Source organism: Pezoporus wallicus, unplaced genomic scaffold (genome assembly GCF_028554395.1).
Source record: "Pezoporus wallicus isolate ANWC-B61680 ecotype Strahan unplaced genomic scaffold, APGP_CSIRO_Pwel_v1 contig_5767, whole genome shotgun sequence".
NCBI classification, from domain to species: domain Eukaryota; kingdom Metazoa; phylum Chordata; class Aves; order Psittaciformes; family Psittacidae; genus Pezoporus; species Pezoporus wallicus.
The window spans coordinates 4692750-4715676 of NW_026640599.1; the positions used below are offsets into that span (position 1 = coordinate 4692750).

At 39.4% G+C, this 22927-nt stretch overlaps 1 protein-coding gene across 7 annotated transcripts in view; it reads left to right on the top strand.

Annotated features, from left to right (window-relative positions):
• Nucleotides 1-22927, top strand: part of FRMPD4 (FERM and PDZ domain containing 4) — a 306521-nt gene that overhangs the window by 252616 nt on the left and 30978 nt on the right. For all 7 annotated transcript variants that reach the window (XM_057419691.1, XM_057419685.1, XM_057419686.1 and 4 more), the window contains one exon: nt 15988-16033. In XM_057419691.1, coding sequence (XP_057275674.1) covers nt 15988-16033 — 46 coding nt within the window. The remainder of the gene's footprint in view (nt 1-15987; nt 16034-22927) is intronic.

Consider the following 22927-nt stretch of genomic DNA (forward strand, 5'->3'; position numbering starts at 1 on the left):
GAGGTGTCTGTGTGCAGATCTCACCCTTATTCTGTAAAGTGAAAGGACTCACATGTTTCCAGAGTAATATAATTTTCCAAATTACTTCTTAGTAATTTGTAGACCAAGAGGCAGTAGGTGGCATCTGAAGGAGTTGGAATATTTCCCAGCCAAAGGCATAGGAATAAAAGATCACAGTTTTGAGAGGCAGCATCTTTTCTGCCCTTGCACTTACGGAGAACTCTGGGGAAAACTGAGGTAGCCTTTCATCTCCCTCCCCAAGAGCCATCCATTTGGGATAAAAGGAGTGGTACATGTAAAGTCAACATCACATAGCTGTAGGGATCCATAAGCATCTCCAGTGTTTCGCTTTGTGTAACCAATTAATTTGTTGTGCATGTCACCAAAAATCACATGTCCTTTGTGACACCTGGATCGTTTTGCCCATGGCCAGAAAGGCCTCTGCTCTGATCAGGACACTGCCCCAGTGTACAGCAGCACTGTGAGTGAAGTACAAAGTCACCAGCACATTTTGCAAAATTTTGAGATGAATCAGGGTGCAGAAATAGGTTCAGCAGCATGCAGAACAGCAAAGCAAAAGTTAGATATTTGGTCTCACAGGATGAATCAAAGAACTGGGAGAATGGGTTGTTTCTAATTGCCTTTAAAATGCTTATAGGATGTTTGAATGCTGAACTTCTGGATTTTGAGGGGCAAACATCCCCTTCATAGGTGACCTTCTGGAAACTTCCCTTCTGGAGATTGCATCTTCAGAAGAGCCACATGGAAGGTGTGAACTTTGAACGTTTCTTGGGAAGCTGCAACTGGGGAAAGGGTAGAGAGAGGGAAGCAAACAAAATAGATCCTCTCAAAGCTCTCTAATCTCCCTTCCTCCACTTTTCTTTTTAATGAATAGCTTTGAGAATCTGGTTCTGTAAGGACACTTCTCACCCCTGCCTCTTTTCTTTGTATGATTTTGTGGCTGTTGATCTTTTGTAGAATAAGAGCTCATGCCCTGAGATTATCTTTTAGCATCACTGAAACATAAAAAATCAGGATAGGATAAAATAAGGGCATGAAAAATATCTTGGGGGAAAAAAAAGGGGGGGGGGAGGAAATTGCAAGGTTTTAATGCTTTTAATAGTTGGATCATTTTCTACAGAATCACAGGTTAATGATTTTGAACTCTCTATTCTTGTCTTGCCATACAGGACATGAGGAATCAGTGAAATGCACCTGGCCAGTTTTGTATCTAGTTTGGGTTGCAGGTGATAAAAATGCATTATCAGTGTTCTGTGAATATCTGTTTAGATCTTGTTCTCACTCTCATCCACTTTTTGCTGACAGATTCAACCTAAAAGCCAAAACTATGCTTGAGGATGGATTCTGTTATCCTTGTGTACACATATGCGAAAAACCACTGACCTCTAGATGTGAAGAAGCTGCCAGCTAATACTCATAATCTAGCACTTTGCATCAGCATTAAATGTAATTTTAAAATAATGGTTTAATTTGCTTCTTTAAAATTACATTTGCAGTCTCATTAGACTCCAGAGAAGTCTCCAGGTAGCCCAGAAAAATTACTAAGTGACTACATAATGAATATTACATCCACTGGAACATAGGAGGTGCTACAGTGATTTCTGTCAGACTCAATTTTGAGAAGTCTATTTTTAGTCTTGCAGTTTGACATATAGCCCTTAAAAAAGCATGTATCTTTTACATGCTAAATCCTCTGTTATGTCCCCTTAGAGAACTGAATTTTAATGCACATCCTTGGAACAAGGAATTTGTTCTTGCATGGATAGATCATTGTCAGCGTGTACAAATAAAAAAGATAAGACTTTTGAAGCTTTTTTTTATGCTTATCTCACAATTGATAATAACTTCATCAGCTAGTTTTAAATGGAAGTCCTTAACATACTAATGATAAAACAGAATTATAAGCTGTTTAAGAGAAGAATGGAATGTTCAGCCAAGAGAAGAAAACTGCAAACCCCTATTGTTCTTCATAGGAGTTATTTTGTAGGAGGGAAATCTTAATTTTGCATACTTTATGTTTGCTTATATGGGAGACATCTTTATGCAGCATACTTGACTTGGAGCTACAGGAGCCAGCCCTGCAGTGTCCAAAGCCACGTAGGGGAGCTGAGGTGTGTAAAACCCTGTGTGCAGCCCACAGAGCAACCTGCTAGTCTGTTTGTGCATGTGACAAGCCAGGGTCATCTTTGAACAGTAAAGCTGCTCTCATAGCTGATTAAAAATTCACCTCTCAGTGCTCCAGCTGCTAAAAGTTGGGCCTTTAGCCCAAACTAGTCATCAGTGGCTGTACTGGGATGAGGATGGGAGAAGCTATTTAAAATACTGAAACAGCTTTCCCAGAGAGGTGGTGGATGCACCATCCTTGGGGACAGTCAAGGCCAGGCTGGAGCAACCAGATCTAGTGGAAGATGTCCCGGCACATTGCGGGGGAGCTGGACTAGGTGACCTTTGAAAGTCCCTTCCAACCCGAACTGTTCTATGATTCTATTTGCAGCTGTCCCTCTGGTTACAGGAAGCATCTAGAGAAGTACTTTAAGCTGCCATCAGGCAGCTCGACCTGAATCTCACCACCAAAGTCCTGTTAGGATAGGTGCCGGAGATGATTGGCTGGGCTAAGCCTCACAGCTGCAGTCTCTCACCTCAGCCCATTTGCAATTCACAGGCAAGTGTCTCTGTGCTCCATCCCACAGACCTGGCGGCAGTGAGGGCAGCCTGCACTGGCAGCACTGGCTTCTGCCCAGGGGAGATTGTTATTGACAAGTTGAGGCGGAGCTGCAGGCAGAAACAGCAACAGCAGTGTGCCCTCACCCCTTTGGTGTAACAGCTTGTGCTTACAGAGCACTCGAGTGACACAGCTCTGCTTCCTTATGTGTTTTGTGTCAAAAGAGTTGCTCGATACTCTAGAGCAGCTGTGCCAGGAGCAGAGGCTGTTACCTTCCCAGGGCATGCTGTGCTCCTTGCCCAGCACTGTCTGTCTTTAAGGCCCTTTGTGCAAGGTGACATAGCTCCAGCACATCCCATTGTCTGCAGTGGGGCTCAGCACTCTCCAGGGAGACAAGCACCCTGTCAACCCACAAGGGATGTAAAACCAGCTGAAAAATATACACGTATACTGGATAAATTAATTAGAATATACCTATAAAATTAATTTAACAAGTCACATGAAGTCAACCCTCTCATCCTTTTTCCCTATACGAATACCCATTTTCCCTCCTACTACCTTCTGGCTGCAGCTATATGTTGAGTTTACGTATTTGCCTCCTCCACGAACAGCTTCCCTCCTCCCCCTCACCATTTTTGTAAAGAGCAGAGAGACATTTTGCTGTCCTTCTCTTCAGTCTTGACTGTTACCCACAGCTTCTAAGGAGCAGGAGAGGACAGTGATAAAACTGGTTAATTTTCATCCCTTTTTTCTCTTTTTTGCTGCAGCGCAGAGCGTGGCAACGCTGCAGAAGCAGTGGGCTGGGGCTGGCCTTGGTGCAGCACATGTGCAAATCATACCCTCGAGTGAACTTTAATCTGGCTGGTACAGATAACGAAGCATTGGCTTGGCTCCGCAAGTGTGGGTGGTCTTTTTCGGGGGTATAACTGATAATGAGGAGAGAAGCATTGTATTTTTACAACTGTTGTTACCCATCCTATCTAGACTAAAGCTCACACTGGTGCACCCAACTGCACTGCAATTAATGTCTTCATTTTCTGTGTGGATGTGGATGCAGCCATTCATCATTTCATGCTTGGTTTGCATCCACAGGGTAATTTTCTTCTCCCCTTTTCAAATATTCCTTTGCCCTTCATATTTTGCAATAATTTTGTATTTATCAAGGAAGGATTTTTTATAAGTGTAATTTAAGCTTTTTCTTGAGGACCACATTTATGTTCAGTGTACATTTACATTCTAACTTTTCAGTGAGACGTGTATTAGTGATTCGTCTCACAGAAAACTTAAAACAAATTATGTAGTTGTACTAATAAAAAAGGGGAAAAAAGGGAAAAAAAATATAACCATGTAAACGCATCATTAAGTTAACCAGCATAAATAGCTAGATGTATCAGACGAAAATTAAAAATATGATTTTGAAAAGTTGCACAGAGCTTTAAATAGAATAGATTTTTAAAGACATACCTTATTGATTTTAGCACAATAAATAAAAATCCTTAGAAAAAGAGAAAAAAAAAAAGAAAGGGTGTGAACCTTTGGATTTTAAATGTTCTGGATATATGGTACATATTCATGGCAGGACTTTTTAATAACTTATGCAACTTAACTGAAGCAAGTGCTTAATTGCCTGGCAACAATTCCGACTCAATTTCTCTTCATATCAGTCTGCATCTTAAATATATTAAATGATGTTTTGGGATACAGATATGGATAAACACTTTGAACATCAGGACTGCTGCTATCTGAATTATTGTGCTGCATGCATGGTAGCTTAAGAAGAGTAGCCTTTTTGGCAGCCCAGCCAAATCATTATAAAATCACATTTGCCGTCACTTATACTGCTTCTGTGACACATGGATATATCTTTGGCATCCAACCAATCAGCTTTCTATTCCAGACTCAGTAAGCAAAAATCATTCTGCATTAGTCTTTGCAACTCAGTATCCATGAACTGTCTAACCTTGCAGAATTAATAATAGAAATAATAATAATAATAAACCCACAAAACTCAAGACACTGACTGCTGAAACTTCTCTTAGTGAGAAATTGAATTAATCTTTTGTTGGAACATTTATTCTTAAAACTATTTCTGTCAATCTTTAATTATTTAAAACATAGTAATAACAATGTGTTCCATAACAAAGACTAGAGATGCTTTTATATTGGATCAGATAGTCCAGCTCCAAAAAAGCACGTAAGATTTAAAAGCAATAATAATAGTGTTCAGGCATCTGAAAGAAAAGTACCACATACTTTTTGAACGACTGTTTTTCTTAAGGAACAATAATAAAACCAGTAATACTGAACTGAGAACAATATATAACATAGTGCTTGAAAATACGATATTCTTCAGAATTCAAGAGCTTTATCTCATTTAGGAATATATTTTCCCCTTCTTACTTTCTTTTTCTTTATTGGCTGTATTACTTAGAGCTAAGGTAAATTCTGTGAAGGAGTTTGACTTCTGACATAAAATAGTCCTATGTGAATGTTATGCATTATTAATAAAAGCTCAGATAACTCTAGAACAAGATGATCCGAAAGCATTTAACGTTTAATCAGCAAGTTTTATCTGATGTTCTGCTTTTTGAAAAGCACTAAGGAAAAGAAAAAATTGAATAGCTGCAGGAATGAGGGATGCATGTGAATGCCTGACTTTTCATTACTACATACACAATGCCCTAACTTGAAAGTGGAAATGTCACTGCTGTATAGATTATGAATAGCAGCTGTAATGATTTCTAATGCTTCAGTCAAATGAAAATGAAGCTCTGATCATAAAAGATTATGGCTAATTTGTCACATAATAAAAATATGTTTAATATTTTCTCACCTTTAGTGATCTTTCCTCCTCTTTAATATGTAACTCCCATAGATCTCTTTTGCAATCTTACTGATACAGGCATTGCTCCTCTACATTTCTGATATCTTAAACTTTTATTTCAGTTCCTTATTTTTAAAGGTGAGGAATGGCAAGTTTATACCAGTGATTATTTTAATTCATTGCTATAATTATTTATTCAAAGTGTTTGGCATTAGATAATGCATTTTATTGGCTTGTTGTTTGTATTGATCTCTTAACTGCCATACTATCGAGATTGATCAGACTTCACTGCAAGGTACTGCACCAGCATATACAGTAAATCTACTTTCTTTCCAATGTATGTCCATCTGTGTCCAAAATTGGGTAGGTGGAGACTGTTGACAGATTAGAAGAACTAACAAAGCAATATTTACATTGTATTAATATCAGTATATCTACTGCCTGATTTTTGTCATGAGTCGATAGGCAAAGAGCTCCACTAGAGGCAGGGTTTCATTGTGGAAGGCGGAAGGGTTTCATTGTGGAAGGCAGCAGTGTTGCCTTGTCTGCTGCCAGAAGATGCTGTAACCATCACAGCAAGTGCATTTCTCTTCACATTCTTTCATGTCATTGTTAAGCAGTTACTAGTCAGTCCAGCTTTTGTTTTGTGGTTTGTGGTAGCAGAGCTGCACCTTGCTTGTTCGATCACCAGTGCAGTTTAACCTGGGCATGGAGTTAAATTCCTGTGAAATTCACCGTTATATGTGTCATTAAGCTTTTGTAGATTATTGTGCTAACTTTATGGCGTTTGCTGAAGAAAGACAATAGGTGATCATGTATCAAATCTGTTTTATTAAAGTTTCTGAGCACTCTGATACTGGTAGACACTGTTCATACACTGCTCCAGAGCTGTGCTGTTCGTGTCTCTAGATTTTTCAATTTGATAGAACCTACAATAGCTTGGGTTGGAAGGGACCTTCAAAGACCATCTAGTCCAAACCCTCTGCAATGAGCCAGGACATCTTCAACTAGATCAGATTGCTCAGAACCACATCTAGCCTGGCCCTGAAAGCCTCTGTGTCCTGGAAGCCTGATTTAGTGTATTGTAAAACCATCACAGTAGCTGTTGGCCTTTTGCCACTGAATTTTTCCCTCATATGTGTGACTATTCAAAGAATTATTATTTGCCTTTTATTCTTTTTTCTCCCCATTGTCCAAATGTCCTCACCAAGAGCATGGTGTTCTGGCACTTAAAACAAAGAGAAGTAGCTCAGTATAGATGAAATTAAAACTTTCCCTTCCCATGGGATATGAGAGTTCTGCAGCCAGACTAGAGGAAAAAAAAAAAAAATGAAGTAAAGGATGACTGACACTTTTTAAGATACTACCACCAAAACAATGCATTAAAAATAAACCAGTAGAAGAAGGAATTTCTTTCTTAAGTGAAAATTTATATGGTGTCTCTTTGGAAGAAAAATAAAAAAGAAACCAGCAAGGCTTGATTATGTGAATATTGGAGTTACATTTGCACTCTGAAACATACCTCAATTGCTAGATCATAATTTCAATCTCTCTTTTGCACTGAGATTAGTGAACGGAATAACACAAATTTTCAGGGTTTGAAGAGCTACCTCATTATTTTCTTCAGTCATCTAAGCTTCATTATTTTGTCTGTTTCCACTATTCAATTCAAGTGGCTATGTGACTGCATCAAGATGCCTAAGCAACTGCTGGAGATTCAGTAATGCACAAGAAAGCCTCTCTTAATCTAATTCAGATAATGTAGTGGAACATGTGGGACCTATACAGAAATGCACTCAAGGTGTTGTAGTCCTTTTCTTTCCCTCTCCTAGGTAAATGAAACCAGTTTGAACATCCAGATGTATTTACAGAAAATTAGAAAATAAGAAGCCTTTCTCAAATTAGATTTTGCTGTGACAATGAATGCGACTGTAACTGAGCCATGGTGGCTCAGTTTTTGAGGGTTAAAGTTAAGAAATGATGGAGTAATCAAAGTAGATGTCATAATCATTGCTAGGTCTTTGGTAGATGTACCAGAGAATTGGTTCATGCCACTATTTCAAAGCATAATCTTTCATGTCAGCACTTGGTTGGATTTTGTGGAAAGCTTAGAATCTACCATGTTGTCCATTTTGTTCTGCAACCTTGATGTTTCAGTACAGTCCAAGTTCCTGGAAGTCCTCAGTAAGTACATTAGTGCAAAAGATAAGTGATCTCAAGTTGAATGCATAGGTTTAACTTACCTTACTCATGGTTGCAGTTGCCAGCCATTGCATGCCTGCCAGGTTCTGCAAGTGGACAGTGCAGAATGTGAAAACAGCATTACGCTTAGCTCACCCTGTCTAAAAGGGCTGACTCAAAATGCTTAGAAGTCACTGCAGTCTGATGGAAACAATATAGTCTGACAAATAAAGAAGAAAATTTTCAAGAGAGTAAAACTCCCCTTTTCATGGTAAGACCACCCTGTTCTGTAAATAATTTACTTTGATAGTATTCTATAGCTGATCCATAGCACCATTCCTGAAGATATCTCATCAATAGACATCTTGGGGCTGGCTTATATTATGCTTCGTTCAGTAGACTTTGAGAATTAACTTCTCCTCAGAGCTTCTGAGGCTTTGGCAGTTAATGATAGGAAAACTAGCACTGAAACATTGGCCTGGGTGAGTGACCTGAGAGACCAGTATTATCCTACTTTATCTGTCTTTGAACCTTTAAAACTAATGTGCAGAAAGACTAATTAGAAGAGGACAGCTGAACAATTAATTAGTAGGGGAGTAAGCGCTACACTTTTCTCCTTGGCAGTATGGCATCTTCATGCAGCATGAAGTAATTTATGCTGTGATCGTGTGGCAGTAGCATGCTAACAGTTGGACTTGGTGAAAGTCTCGGTCTATCAGATATACATGCATACCCATCTGGCTCTCCATTTTCACATTGGCCAAAGCGAGCACATACTGATTCTGTTGGAGTAGACAACTCTGTGTTAGTAACTCCTGGTTCGTCTTCTACTCTGTTTTGAGGTTTAACCCCTCTCAGGTGCTGAGGGACACCATCAAGCAGGAAAACGGTTGCCTAAGGGAGGTGGCCCAGTCAATGAAGAGTTTTCTGCATATTGCTGATATTAACAGTTGCACTCCAGAATTAATTGAGGGCAAATGTAGTAAGAAGGAGCTGGTAATATACTGTCTGGCAAAGGACTGCAAGTAGCATTGCTCAGCAGTTAGATGTGTAATGCTGCTGTTGATATTCAAGCAGCCTTACAAATGCACTCTTTTACAGCATGCACAGGTATTTACTGTTTGACTACCATTTCGGTGACTCAGTTACAAAGGTAATAGCCTTAAAGTTGAGAATATAAGCAACTGGAAAACTTTGGGTATTTGTGCAGAGGAGGATTATTTTGGCTAAAGGTAAATATAGGTCTTCATAAAGCACTGAAAATCAAGAACAGCTTCTTTATAGGGCTCACCTTGCCACAGTGCTGATAAAGGAGAAAAGAGAGGGAATTTTGTATATATGAAAGCTTGACAGATGGATATCCCTATAGAATGGGATGCTTTTTTATTCTCAAAGCCTTTACTGCAGAGGCATCTGAAATGGCATCTCCTGCATGAAAGTCCACCAGTGTGCCACAGACATGATATGAAGGGACCACTTCTATCGGAGGAAGCAAGCATAATTCGGGCTGCAGACACGCTTGCTCCTGGGCCCCTTATGGAGCCTGCCAACAAGGGTTCCAATTAGTACCAGCTGCAGGCTGTGACAGTTTTAAACATTGACTTTCACACCATGCCAGACCTTTAAAAAAGAGAACATTTATATAAAGCGCTATTTGCTTTGACAGTAATTTTCTGTATGCTATTATTTAAGTTATTTATGTTCAAATCAGAGTATCTTTTCTCTCAGCTCTGTTTCAGCTACTGTTTGATCCTGCAGTGCAGTAATAATCTTGTGCTTATATGTTTTATATTTTATGTGGCAATGGTCATTTCAAGCATCCATTACTTGCAGAGTTTTTAGAGCTTAGACGTTTGAATAGTAATGCTATAAAATTCTCAGATTCTTGTGCAGATTGCTTCTGCCACAGCAAGTCCTCACATATTTAATGGCAGACTTAAATTTTAAGGACCTCGTGAAGCAGCAGGGCTATGCAAATTAAACTGTAGGGTTCAGAAGTTCACAAGTTGAAGTTGCTTTGATGTCAGGAGTATTTCACTGCATTGATAGCGAGGCCAAGGGCAGGTAATACTGTTAATAGCAGTAGAAGAAGCATCCACCATATTTCCAAATGTGAACCCTCTGCCTCCTGATGCCAGGGATTTCAGTACACCTTCCCTTGTCTCCAAAAATAAGACCTGAATGCCATGGGCTTTGTGTCCTATGCTGTCATCCCCAGAAAAAACAGCATCTAATCTGACGTTCCCATTTATCTCTTAGGTTGTTCCTCCTGTTTCTGCCCCCAAAATCAAGGCCTTGGCCTCATGTCCCGTCTTCTCTATCTATGTACCATGCAATGTTATCCTTCCTCCCCAAACTGGGATCTCACACTTCACCTTTGTAGTAGTGTACCTTATTTCATGAGCCTCTTGCTACATTTCTTGCCTGTTGCACTCCTGCAACTGTCTTTTGAGATGGAGTTCGGGATGTAATGCCACATGTGGCATACCCTGCCTTGTCTACGTAGCATGATGGCAGGAACAACCATCTCTAGTTGTGTACAGGATCTTCAGAGGGACTTCCAGATGTCAGTGCAGCCAGCTGGACAGGCAGAGACTGAAATTGCACTGCCACCCTTCAAAGCAGTTCTTGCACCATTTATTGACAGTCTTTTGAGAAAGTATAATTTTCTGCAACTGGAAAATATCCTCCTAGGCTTGGAGAGGTCAGATTCTTCACCTGCTGCTAAGACAACATTCATCTATGGAGAGATGCAATCAAGAAGCCAAAGTAATCTGCCTACAGCAGCATGGCTTCCAGCCTGGTTTAATCTATTGTAATTCTCAGTTAGAAACTACTGAGTCATGGAAACATTGCCTGTAGTTTGTGTGCTGCAGTGTTACCTTTGGAAACAGAAAGAGAAGAGCCCCACATGCCATGGCTCTTGCTAGAGGAATTTTAGCGTGTGTGTATGTGTGCTTGCACAGCACTGCTTCTCCTGTGCAAAAATAGCCTTGTGGAAAGGCACAGTCTTCTTAAAAGCTCTCTCACCCTATCCCTCTGTGTTGTTTCATGGGTGTCTGTCTGCTAGCTTATTAAAGTTCCCCTAGTTCACTCAGACAGGTTTACATCACCGGAAGACCCAGAGGCACACTGGTGGAGGGGGCTATGTGATAACCACAGAGGATGTGGTAATGCTGGGTTAAGATGGATGTACTCTGTCCCACCAAGGTCCTTCCAAGATGTCTCCAACACTGGAAATAAGTCTAGGCAGATCTCTGGGGCAAACTGTTCTTTTCCGCGGGAACCATGCCAAATGCAAGCTCCTACACTTGGGTCAGAGCAATCCCAGGCACAGCTACAGGTTGGGTGGAGAAGAGATTCAGAGCAGCCCTGAGGAGAAGGACTTGGGGGTTTTGGTCGATGAGAAAATGAACATGAGCCGGCTTCAGTGTGCGCTTGCAGCCCAGAAAGCCAACCGTATCCTGGGCTGCATCAAAAGGTGCGTGACCAGCAGGTCAAAGGAGGTGATCCTGCTTCACTACTCTTCTCTTGTGAGACCTCACCTGGAGTATTGTGTGCAGTTCTGGTGTCCTCAACATAAAAAGGACGTGGAACTGCTGGAACAAGCCCAGAGAAGGGCCACGAGGATGATCAGGGGACTGGAGCACCTCCCGTATGAAGATAGGCTGAGAAAGTTGAGGCTGTTCAGCCTGGAGAAGAGAAGGCTGCATGGAGACCTCATAACAGCCTTCCAGTATCTGAAGGGGGGGCTATAGATGCTGGAGAGGGACCCTTCATTAGGGACTGTAGTGATAGGGCAAGGGGCAATGGGTTAAAACTTAAACAAGGGATGTTTAGATTGGATATAAGGAAGAAATTCTTTCCTGTTAGGGTGGTGAGGCAGTGGAATAGGTTGCCCAGGGAAGTTGTGAATGCTCCATCCCTGGCAGTGTTCAAGGCTGGGTTAGACAGAGCCTTGGGTGACATGGTTTAGTGCGAGGTGTCCCTGCCCATGGCAGGGGTTTGGAACTAGATGATATTAAGGTCCTTTCCAACCCTAACTATTCTATGATTCTATAGCTGTTGTTCATGCAAAAGTCTGGAAAAGTGAAATTTAGAGTTTCCCTAGGTGAAGATAACTTCTGTAAAACAGATCTTTTGTAAAAACATATATACAGCTCAAATCAGAATGATCCTTTTGAAATAATTTTTAATGTACTACAATAGAGTGACTTTGCACACTGTTCATTATTACTGTCTTAATTGTCATAATATTGAAAGACATTCAAATGCTGAATTGTTTTTCTCTAGCCTAGATGCTAGAATTTGAAGATCAACTCCACTTTCCTTTGAATAGAGCGTTTGAAGTAACCTGTTACATTTTATAGTTAGGTTTTGACCCACTGATTTCTGTTTCCTTGCTTCAAAAATGCAGTGTGAAGCATACTGCAAATCATGGTATCACACTCCATAATTTGGAAATGCAGACCTTTCTTATCAATAGCAAGACCCAGAGGGAAACAGGATCCTGAAATAGCAATGAACAAAGCATTTCAAAACATGTTTCAGAATCTGATTTTCAGTATGAGTGAAACAGGGATGTTGTGGTTAAGAGAAAGATTTTTCTTAATTATATTCCCTGTAAATTGTAGTATTTGTTATATGTCAATTCTAATTTGTTCATCTTCCCTGATACAGAAACAAAGTACTCCTCTAGTATGTAAAATTGCTAAAAGATATTAAATTAGGGTATACAATAATTTTCCAGTCTCAGTTCTTGAGTACAGGTAACATATTTTCTCTTTATTCATATGCTATATTTGCTGTAGGATGCATACTAAAAACAGAGCCACTTATTCTATATGGTTTATATATTGGGAGTTCCCCCTATGGCCCTTGTCTGCCCTCACATGCAGTTAGAAAGAATTAGAAGAGAGAGATTTCCAACTGTAAGCTCACAGATAAAGTCAATAGCTGGCATTGTAGCTGAATGATAATGCCTCATGTAGCCTGATGTGTGATACTTAGTAATACAACTTTAACCTTTATAATGCACCTTAATTTGATTCTCAAACTATCTATATTCTCTCCTTGTTACAGCTTAAGTAGCTGTAAGGACTAGGGAGAACAGATACAAGCATGACATGGGGCACAGGGGAGGACAGAGAGATAAACTGCTGAAACTCCCACTGGAGTTTTCAAATGTAAGCCTTATTCTCACCATTTGCTTCAAATGTCAGGAAGTGAAAGAAACGTTACGATATTTTGTTGTGGTGTTGGTGTTAGCTGGTCAGATGGCAGAGCACTCAGAAGATCTGCAGCTGTTGTCCAAGCTTGGAGTTCCGTATGTTCTGTCTTGAGTAACTCTAAAAAATACGTAGATTTGAAAGAGAAATAACTAGGTTGTAGTTAAGTGAGTATGAAAGGTAATAAAATATCTGTAATATATGTTCTTTTATTTTTATTTTTGTCACATTCTTAAAGGCAGAAAGACATACCAGCGAGAAAGTAAGACTGCAATTGGGTATTTAGAAGTGGTTTAAAAGAAATAACTCACATTGAAGTGTTCTGACGTACCTAGTTTATGTAACTAATTAAACTGCTTACATGTTCTACTGGCACACATAGACATACATATTTATACATATATTTAAGCTATAAAACTTAGAGTTCACAGTACATGATCAGGTGATTCCATTGTTTTTCCATTATGAGGATATATAAAATTATGATGATAATATATATATAAGTAATCATAAATGGTATGATTGACAGTCTCCAGTACTGTGCAAGGGTTGTCATTTAGATATATTAGATTTGCTAACCATATTGGAAGTAAAAAGTAATGTGCTGTGGTATAGAGTTTTGTCATCATGAGTTGAGAAGGTTTTAAAATAAGCGGTAGAGTTGTGATTGAGTACTGCAGATCAAAAAGCTGCTGATTAAACATTTATTTCTCCTTTAACTGTGCTGTGTTTTGTATATAGCATGTGTTTTACAGAAAATGTTTTCACTTATAATAAAGGGGACTGTATGTGTGCTTGACACTGGCTTTGTGTACGTGTAACATGCTTGGATCCAGATACTCCAAATGGCCTTTTTATAGTCTCAAGTGTTGAATGAATGGTCCAGGGTCTAGCACCCTTCCGATGCAAGTGATTATCTTCTAAGAAAGTCCTGTCCCCAAAATAAAACTTTTTGGTGTAAAAAAGCTCTTGTTAGTCTAGAATGAATCTGGCCCACATCAGCACCGAGACAGGTTTAATCCAAGAATAAGGAAGAGCTGAAAACCATTTTCAGAAGCTGATTTTCTCTTTTAAAGGTGCATCTCTTAAGGCAGCCAGAGCACAGGAGGGCAGGGTGGTGGTAATCTCATGTTTCACAAGAAACTTAAATTAGTGGGTTGAAAATAATTGAAGAGGTCAGTTGGGCATGTAGTAGTTATCCCAGAGCTGCAGTTAATCCCATAGCTAACAACCATGGACTTTTCTCTCTACTTGTATGCCTAGATTAATATCCAGATGACGAATTAGATAGATATGGATAGCATGGGACTGTGAGACTCCTGAAGTGAATTATGTTTCTTATCATGCATTTCTGATTCCCAAAAATGTGGTAGGTAGAATAGAAAAACAGTAGAGGGAATCCTGTTGTTAGCCAAAATAGACTGTATTTTTACAAAACTATAAGTTATAAACTCTTCAAGAATAACAGTGGAGAATAATAAATAAAGAAAAATTGTAGAGATTTCCAAAACTGTATCTTACAGACCTTAAAAATGAACTGTAAATTTTCAGAAATATGAGCAATGTGGATAAAGGCTGTTACATGATTGAATAAATAATTTCTGGAGTTTAGCTTTGGAACGTGTTTTATTGAAATGAAGAATAATAGTAAGAAATTCCTTAAAGTACTTATAATGATATCAAGAGGGGATAAAATTATACTGGTTTGTGGCAGAATATTTAATTTTCACCACATGTAGCGCTTTTTTTTTTTTAACTTTCGAACTTAATTTTATTTCTGTTCCAAGCACAGACAAGCAACCAAAGCCTTCAATCCCTCCTTTTGAAAACTCTTTTGTTTTTAATTTATTTTTTATTTTGAATATTTTTGAATATTCTTTTAGTGTAATGATATAAGTATTTAATAAGAGGAGAAAAAATTGAAGCTTAACAAATTCTTTTTAGTTAAGGGATATTTGGTCACACCTTGTCCCTTGCATGATTCATAGCTTTATCAGTGGTGTGAATATGCATATAATGTGACAGTGTATGAGACCAGTACAGTGTGATTTAGTTAGCTCTGCTGAACAGGTCAGGCATGCCAAATCAGTTGCACTTCACCTAGCCAGGCAATAAATCACATCAATAAGCAATTAATTGGGTTTGAAAGTAGTAAAACCAACAGAAAATCAACACCATCTCAACAAAATGGCAACTGGCCTTTTCTTAGCTAATATTGCCCTCAGCAAACATCTGACCAACAATGTAATAAGAGATATTGACTCTGGCTTTTCTTCCTTCTGCTACTTTAGCCTTAGTTTTCCCCAGTTATCCACCACCGCAAACTGCCCAACAGTAGTCAAAATAATATATATTTGTTATTTGTCTAGACAAATTGATCATATCAAGATTCCTAATAGTTTATTCTCCTTATCCTGTAAATCAGCTGGGGACTTTTAGAGCTGCTTATAGGTTTTCCATTTGCTGGTTTCATCCTGAAGAAGAGCTGTTCAATTTAAAAAAAAAACAACTTTCATTAGCTGTCTTGTAAAAACAAAAATTCTGATGGGTGTATTCACCAAATATTAAACTTTTATGAAGGTGTACTAGAGAAGAAAGGGGGGCTAAATTTTGTCATCATTTTCATTCTGAGAACACTGCTATCTTGATATAAATTTGGCATTAAGTGTACAAAAGCTAAATGGTATAAAATTTGACTTGCATTTGTAAAGGAGGTGAAACAAGTTTGTACTGTATAGATGCTGAACTGATAGGATTAATCAAATGTTATTCCATTCTTGCTGGAGAAAACCATTATTTCAGCATAGCATTCTCACTAATGAAGCAAATATTTCATAATATAAACCATAAAGTTAAGTCAATTCAATGTTTCAGAATGGGAAAAACTTGGGTTTTAACGTTCATTGTTATTTTGGCACATTACTAATCTCTGCAATTCTCTGCTATGTCAATGTAATAAACATTTTTCTGTATTACTGCAGTTTTCTCCATGAAAAAGAAAAGCTGGTTATCTGTAGTGAATAAAAGTATGAAATTTTACTTGATTTTACTTTTTTTTCTTCTTTTTATAGAAGCTGCAAAGAATCAATTCTCCTTACTGTTGTTCAACCTTACCCTGTAAGTATCGTCCGTGTTTTCTGAATTAGTTTCCTAGCAACATAGCAGCTTTTTTTCTTTCTTGCCTATATTCTGTCCGTGTCTCTACATTATCTGTGCAATAAAAAGAAATAAGTGAGATAAGGGCTGTGTGTCTTAAAGGTGATGGTTAGGACTGCATTATGGTGTCCTGTGCTCAAAAACTGCATTAGCAAGTTAAGTAATAATCGTTATCTTTAAGCTCATACCTGGAAGATAGGTAGAGCAGGACTCTCAGTTCTGCTTCGGTTTCTGTCCTGTTGTGCAGCTCCTGGCTTTTTCTTGATTCTGCCTCAGTCCCACAGAGCTATGTGCCATATCAAACCAGCTGTGCCTTAGGCAAAGGAGAGCTCTATCTGCATCTGTAGTGCAGGGTGTGTGGAGGTGGGGAGAGAGAAGATACAGACAGGCAATTGCATGAGGCTGTCATGAAGGGACTGGGAGAACTGCAGCTCATCTCAAAGACGGCTGATGTGACATGCCTTTGCACCTCACTCAGCAGTATACATGAGTGGGTTCCTGAACTGTCAGCTCAAACCCATCTTCCATGAAAAAGGAGGCAAGTCAAGCTGGGGGCAAAAGCGCCTCTCCCTCTTCCCATACACGTTTCCATTCACAGTCATGCATACCCTGCAGGCTGCTGAGGGGCCTCAGCCATGCATCAGAAGTGATTTCAGATTCAACAAGTCCATTCAGTAACCTGTTGGTTAGCCTGACACACAACAGTTTTAGTAAACAAGGGATAATTGCTTCCTCTTCACCCAAGAGGTGAGTTGGATTTGACACAAAGATGTGAAAATACGTCTATCTGATGAAGCTGCCGAAATACACATCTTGCAAAAGCAATGTGGCCAGTGCTGTGTGGCTTAGCCTTTCTGCTAGTTTAGAAGTGACCATGTAGTTGTGTTGGTTCTGTGCCTTTTCTAAAAGCACAACAACTAAATCATGAGGGAAAAGCACACATTCTGCAGCAAAATCAGGCAGGAGCTGCCATGCTGAATTAAGACCCCTGGCAAGAAGGTGAGCTGGGATCTGGTCAACCACCTTAAATGAAAGTGCAGGCATTGTCTGACAAAGCAAAGAAACCTAACTGTCTTTAAAGCTTGCCGGATTACAGGCAGTAGTTTTGATCACAGAGAAGATACATAATATTGGGGAAAAGAAATTCTAACACACTTGCCTTTTTTATGCTGCTTGCGTTATTTCAGCTGTTGACAGGCTTCATTCTTTAAATGTCAGGTGAAGAAAGGGCACATGCATTAGTATAAGTACGTATAGCCCTTAAAAGTGTACAGAAGAGTGTACCTGTCTGTGTTGTTCACTGTACTGCTAGCATAAGAGCAAGCCTGTATGTACTGAACATAAAGGAAGCTGAAACCCAGATGAACTGTACTCTCCATGCTCAGTGGGAGACCTTACAGCACAGGTGTGGTCCTCTCCTAGCTTTTGACCTGGAGAAGAAGGAAAGTCATAACTTGGTATCTTCTCAACTCTTTGGGCCCAAGGCCTGTTTCTTGGCTGACAAGGCACAAACTGCTCCTCTCATTATGTAGCAGCAAAACCTTAGACCAAAACTGACATACCTCTACATGTCACTGAGCTAGGAATGGCAATGAAACACTGCTGACGTGCCAGCCATTTGGGCTAATGTGTTTATTATATACGTGTACTTGTGTTGCCCCATTCTGGCATGCTGGTCAGAGACCCCTGCTCTACCGTGAGGGTGATGGACGTTTTATCTCCCAGTAGGCATGAAGAATGTCTGCCCAGGAATGTCTACAGAGCAGTCAAAAGATGTGATTGATGTATGCATATGAATGCTAGCTTTAATTTAGCCGGTTTTATTCTGAAGTCAGGGATGAGCTTAGTTAGGTGAGCCTCAACTTCAAGACTGTTGCACCCTGTAGATCTCCTCTGGTTTGTGCACTGTTATTGTCCCTACCTGTCCAGACCAGGATCTTGCAGTTTCATGGCATTCTTCCCTTACCACTTTCACGCCCAAGTTTTCCTGCAGTGGAAGTGAAGGCGTATATAGGGATGCGGAGCAGTTAGGCTCCTGCCAGGGTGTGTGATCAAGTTGGAGCCCTGAAGCATTGTAGGGTCTCTCAGTTTATGCAAACCCTGGGCTGTGAAGTTTCCTGGGTTCTTCTGAGTTGCCTTGAACATCTGGACCACGCTGGCCTGCATACTGTCACAACGTTACTGTCAGTAAGTAACTGAGCCTGTTAAGTGACATCCCACTCAGCTCTGCCATCCTCGGTGTTGCTGCACATCAACTATGTATCTGTCCTGGTCTTCTGGCAAATACATTTTGTCTTATGCTTTGGAAGCAATGTTTATCTCTTCAAAGGTTATGATGCACATGCGGTCCCTCCTTTTCTTTAATTTTGCCTCCTCCATTTTTCCTGTTACTATTTTGCCAATAAAACTGGGAAGATGAAGTAGAAACCAGACAATGGAAAAGTAAGAGCTTTTAAACCGAATGAACTTCTTCCCCATTCTTGGCAGAAATACATCTTTACAAATATTTCATTGATCCCTTTTCTTGATGGTGAACCTTTTTCGTTCTGTCGTTGCATGAGAAGTATCTGCCAAGATGGATTACAAGAATGTTGCTTCTGAATTTTTTTTATTTGGGCTATTTAGAGTGTGCTTTGTTTTCAAGCTTTCAAGTAACCATGCTTTATGAGTGCAGGTGAATGTAGGCATAATCTAAATTTATAGTACTCTGTAGTTCACTTAGTACTACTTGAAAGCTTTGTGGATCAGTTTTGCTTAAGTGCATTCAGTTTTGTTTAATGCTTAAACTCATTAAAATTTAATTTTACTTAGGACCAAACCAAAGCATTAGGCTATTCTTTTCTTTCTATCAATCTACAAATCTCTGCTAGGTTCATATCACCACTGCTCATAATGAGGTCACTGAACAGCTAGAGTAGTTCAAGCAGTTCAGGGTTTTGATTTCTGGAAATAGAGCATTTGATTATCATTTCTGACTATTTTGTTCTGTAAATGGACTATTATTCTGATTATTACCTTATTAAGTTTTAAGCATTACTCAAGTCAAATAACTTCCTTGGTTTTATATCTGTTCAGATTTTATGGGTAGAGATCATTTCATAGGTTGCTTTCACAATTAATCTATTAAGCTTTTTGGGTGTAGTTCAGACCCAACTGAGATCTATGTCAATTTAGCTGTGCATAAGTTCTGCAGTGGAAAAAGGATAAGATCTTTTTCTGCTTTGAAAGAGATGCTTCTTGTTAGAACAGTTATATGTCTGAGACAAAATGTTTGCAGAGAAACTACAATAAATAACACTTATTTATGGATTGTAATGATTGTGGCAATGATCTTATTGAGAGTCTCACAGTATTTTTCATGCTGCTTTCCTTCTGGAGTCATGTAATAGCAGCAGCTACCATATCTAGACTTGTGGTTGTAGAGAAGGATATAAAAAAGAAAGAGGGCTGTCATAAAGACTTCAAAATCTAAAGTGAAAGAGACTACCAACGTGTAGTTTAAGAAATCATTTGGAAGTCAGACACGAGCGTTTTGAACCAGGTTATTTTTGATTGCTTGAAGATCTGAATTTCTGTAGAAATTACAGCTTTTTTCTTTGAATGTTTATATTTTTTACAGTCATCCTGAGGACCTTTTCCACTGTGTAACTTCCACATCAGCTTTTTTTGGCATGGTCAGTTCTATACATAGCTTTAATCCTACACAGGATATGATTACGGTGTGATTAATGACAAACTTGCCATCACTGGGTTGCCTCCTGAAAGTGCTGGCTTGTCTATGGCCACTATTCAACTCATCTTTGCTGTTTGAAGCAGGCTCTTCTCATGTCAGACCTGTGCTGTGCGTCCTTTCTTCTTCAATTTGTGTGTGGTGCAAACCCCAGTGAGCACTGCTGTTCCTGAGCTTTCTTCCTGGAGGCCTAAGAGGGCTGTATGTGTTTTTCGACAGAAAGACTGTGAGAAAATTCAGCGTGAACTTCCATGTTAATTGTTTCAGTAAAGTGGAAAAGAGCCCCTCTGCTCTTCACCCTGTCCACCATTTTCTCCTTGTAGTTCTCCCTTTCCTCCCCTCCTCCTCAGGGGCCATTAGGTCTCTTTTCCTTCTTCATTAGCCCTTTACCCCTTCTCAGGTACATTATCATTCATATAGTGCTTCATGGTACTACTAGCCTGGGTTTGTATGGGGTGAAGATTCCCAAAGGTCCTCACCCTTGCAGAGCTGTAGGGCTAGAAATAGTATGGCACGTCTGATCTCTTGCACTTTTCTGCACTTGATTAAGAGCGGTAATCATGAATGTAAATCATGAATGTAAAGGAGTAATCTGTGAGATTCTGGAGAAGCAGAATCCCAAAAGGCTAGTGGAGGGGGTTTTATGGAGCACCTCCACATTTAATAACAGATAGCCCAGGCCCATCTAGTCACAAGATGAGCTGAAACGGCTGCATGTTACATAGTGTCTGAAGCTGACCTATGGTTTCACTTATGGTTTTGAGGCAAGCACAGTAAACCAGGCTGTCATTGACTATAGTTGAAATGGATTGGATTTTCTCAGTACCTACATTAAAGTAAGGTTTTGCTGTTCCCCATCTTACAGGTATATGCTATGCACATAGGTAACCAATCATCAGACTGTGGTAACCATCTAAAAATAGTAACATATAAATAATGCAAATAGTAAAATATAATTGTCTATGGTAAGTCATCAACTTTTAAGACAGAACTCAAATCTGACCGCTATTTCAGCAATGAAATTTATGCCAAGAATTTAACAAAGAAGTACTCCTGATGATGACCTGTCAGTGCCCTATGGTTATTGCGAGTTACTGCACAGTAAAACTTCTCCATATTATTTTTTCTGTGTCCCTACTTGCTCTTCTACAATGCTCTTGTGAGCCAGTGTAGTTGTTTCAGCCTCTGTCACACCTATGAATGGCAGTAGTTAGTTTGCCTTTGGGCATTATGTACTGTTGGACTTAATAAATTTAATTCTTCCTCTGATTCATGTTTTATTTGCTTGCTAAATTTTGTCTCATGTAATTGCCTTCAGGGGTAGACCAAAAAGCGAACACATTTTTGCATTCGTGCTATTTTTCCCTTATTTCATAACATAATATTTCATATTAAACTGATGACTGATTTTAAGTAACAGCTTAAAATTGATTGCATACGTACAATCTCTGACTATTTAAAACTGTGGTATATCTGTCTGATTTTTACACTTGTCACAGAGTAGGTTTTCTTTTCACCTTATGATTGTGCCACACGGCTGTCTCATTTAAATTCTTCATAGTAGCTCAGTACTACACTAATGCTCTTCTAAATGCTGAATCCTTCCTTTTCTTGAGCATGAGTAAAGGTTTTGTTGTCGCAGCACCTCTGCTGGCAAGAGCACTCAAAGGGGCTTTTACCCCTTTCTGTCAAAATGTAGGATATTGTTTCTAAGATCTATCAAAAAAGGACCTGCTGTAATGCTGCTGACAAAAGTGGGATCTAATTTTGAAAAGTCCAGAAAATGAGAAAAATACAGCATTTCTCATGTTTTGACCCTGCTGATGGGATGCCCATTGATTGCAGTCCCTAGTAGGTAGGGTTCAAAGGACAGTCTCAGTCTTCTGAGACTCTGTCATTTCCTCCAAGCAAACATCTATGCAATACTTCATTTCTCCTGTTAGCAGTTTCCCCAGGTAGTGTTGAAATTATCAAATGAATTTTTACTGAATTCTCTGTAAACAAGTAAATATTAGTACAGAAACTGATAAATCTCAACTTCTAACAGGAAACAGTGCTTAGGTCACACAGTGTGAAGTTTGTGGGGTTTTGAAATAATTCTACTCCTTTTTAAAATATGTCTCCTCATTTTGCAACAGTTACTCTAATTAAGTTGTTTTTATCTGTGACAATGCAAATACTTTACTTGCAGTGAAAAATGTTCTACATCAGTGTAAACACCTCCTGCTTAAGGTCATTAACTGAGGCTTCCATTTGGCTAAAAGACAGAATACCAGAAACAAATGAAATTGGCACTCTGAGGATTGTTAATTGCTAGTATTTTTCGCCTACAAACCTGAAGACATTAAAACAGAATAGAGCAGCATATCATCTTGCTGATGCTTTGTTAGAAAAGCAAGTTTAAACATTCAAACACAACTGTTTTTCCTAGGTATTTTCCACACTCTTTTGAAACACTTCATTTCTTAATGAGAAAATGTCAAGCGCCAAGATGATGCAGAGGTAGGAGCAATTATACTGTGCAGTTAAATGCAAAAGCTGTGCCACTACTCAAACATTTAACCAGTAGAGAATGTTCCCCCAAATACCTGGCACAGCTGTTCTACGTTTTCTTACACCCCTGCTTCATAGTTTGAAGCTTTTTAGAATGCAGTCTGCTTCCAGGCTCATCCAGGGTCAGAGTCCTAACCAGGTTGCCACAGCAGGCATGGGAAGGGAGGGAAGCCCCATGTTTTGTGGCAGACTGCGGTGTGCTTCCTTGGCTATGCAATATGTACATTAAACCCCGTGTGCCTATGGGATTCTTGGGAACTCATGTATATTCAAATCATTCAATTGTGTTGGGCTCTGCTATCACATTTTTGCGATAACATAATTTAAATGTTTATGCCCTCCACAGGTGACTTTTGAGGCATAGAAAGGAAAAGAGAGAGGTTATAGAGAGGTTTTAGAGCACAACAGAGACATGCAACAGTTTGCCAGATTTGCTGTATGGGAAGAACCTTGTCAGAACCTGGAAAAAAATTTAGCAGTCTGCCTGCAAAGAAAGGCCAGACTGGTGACTCATTGGCAACCATGGAACAGGAGCAAACTGTAAAAAGCCTCTTCCAACAAGAAGAGTAAAT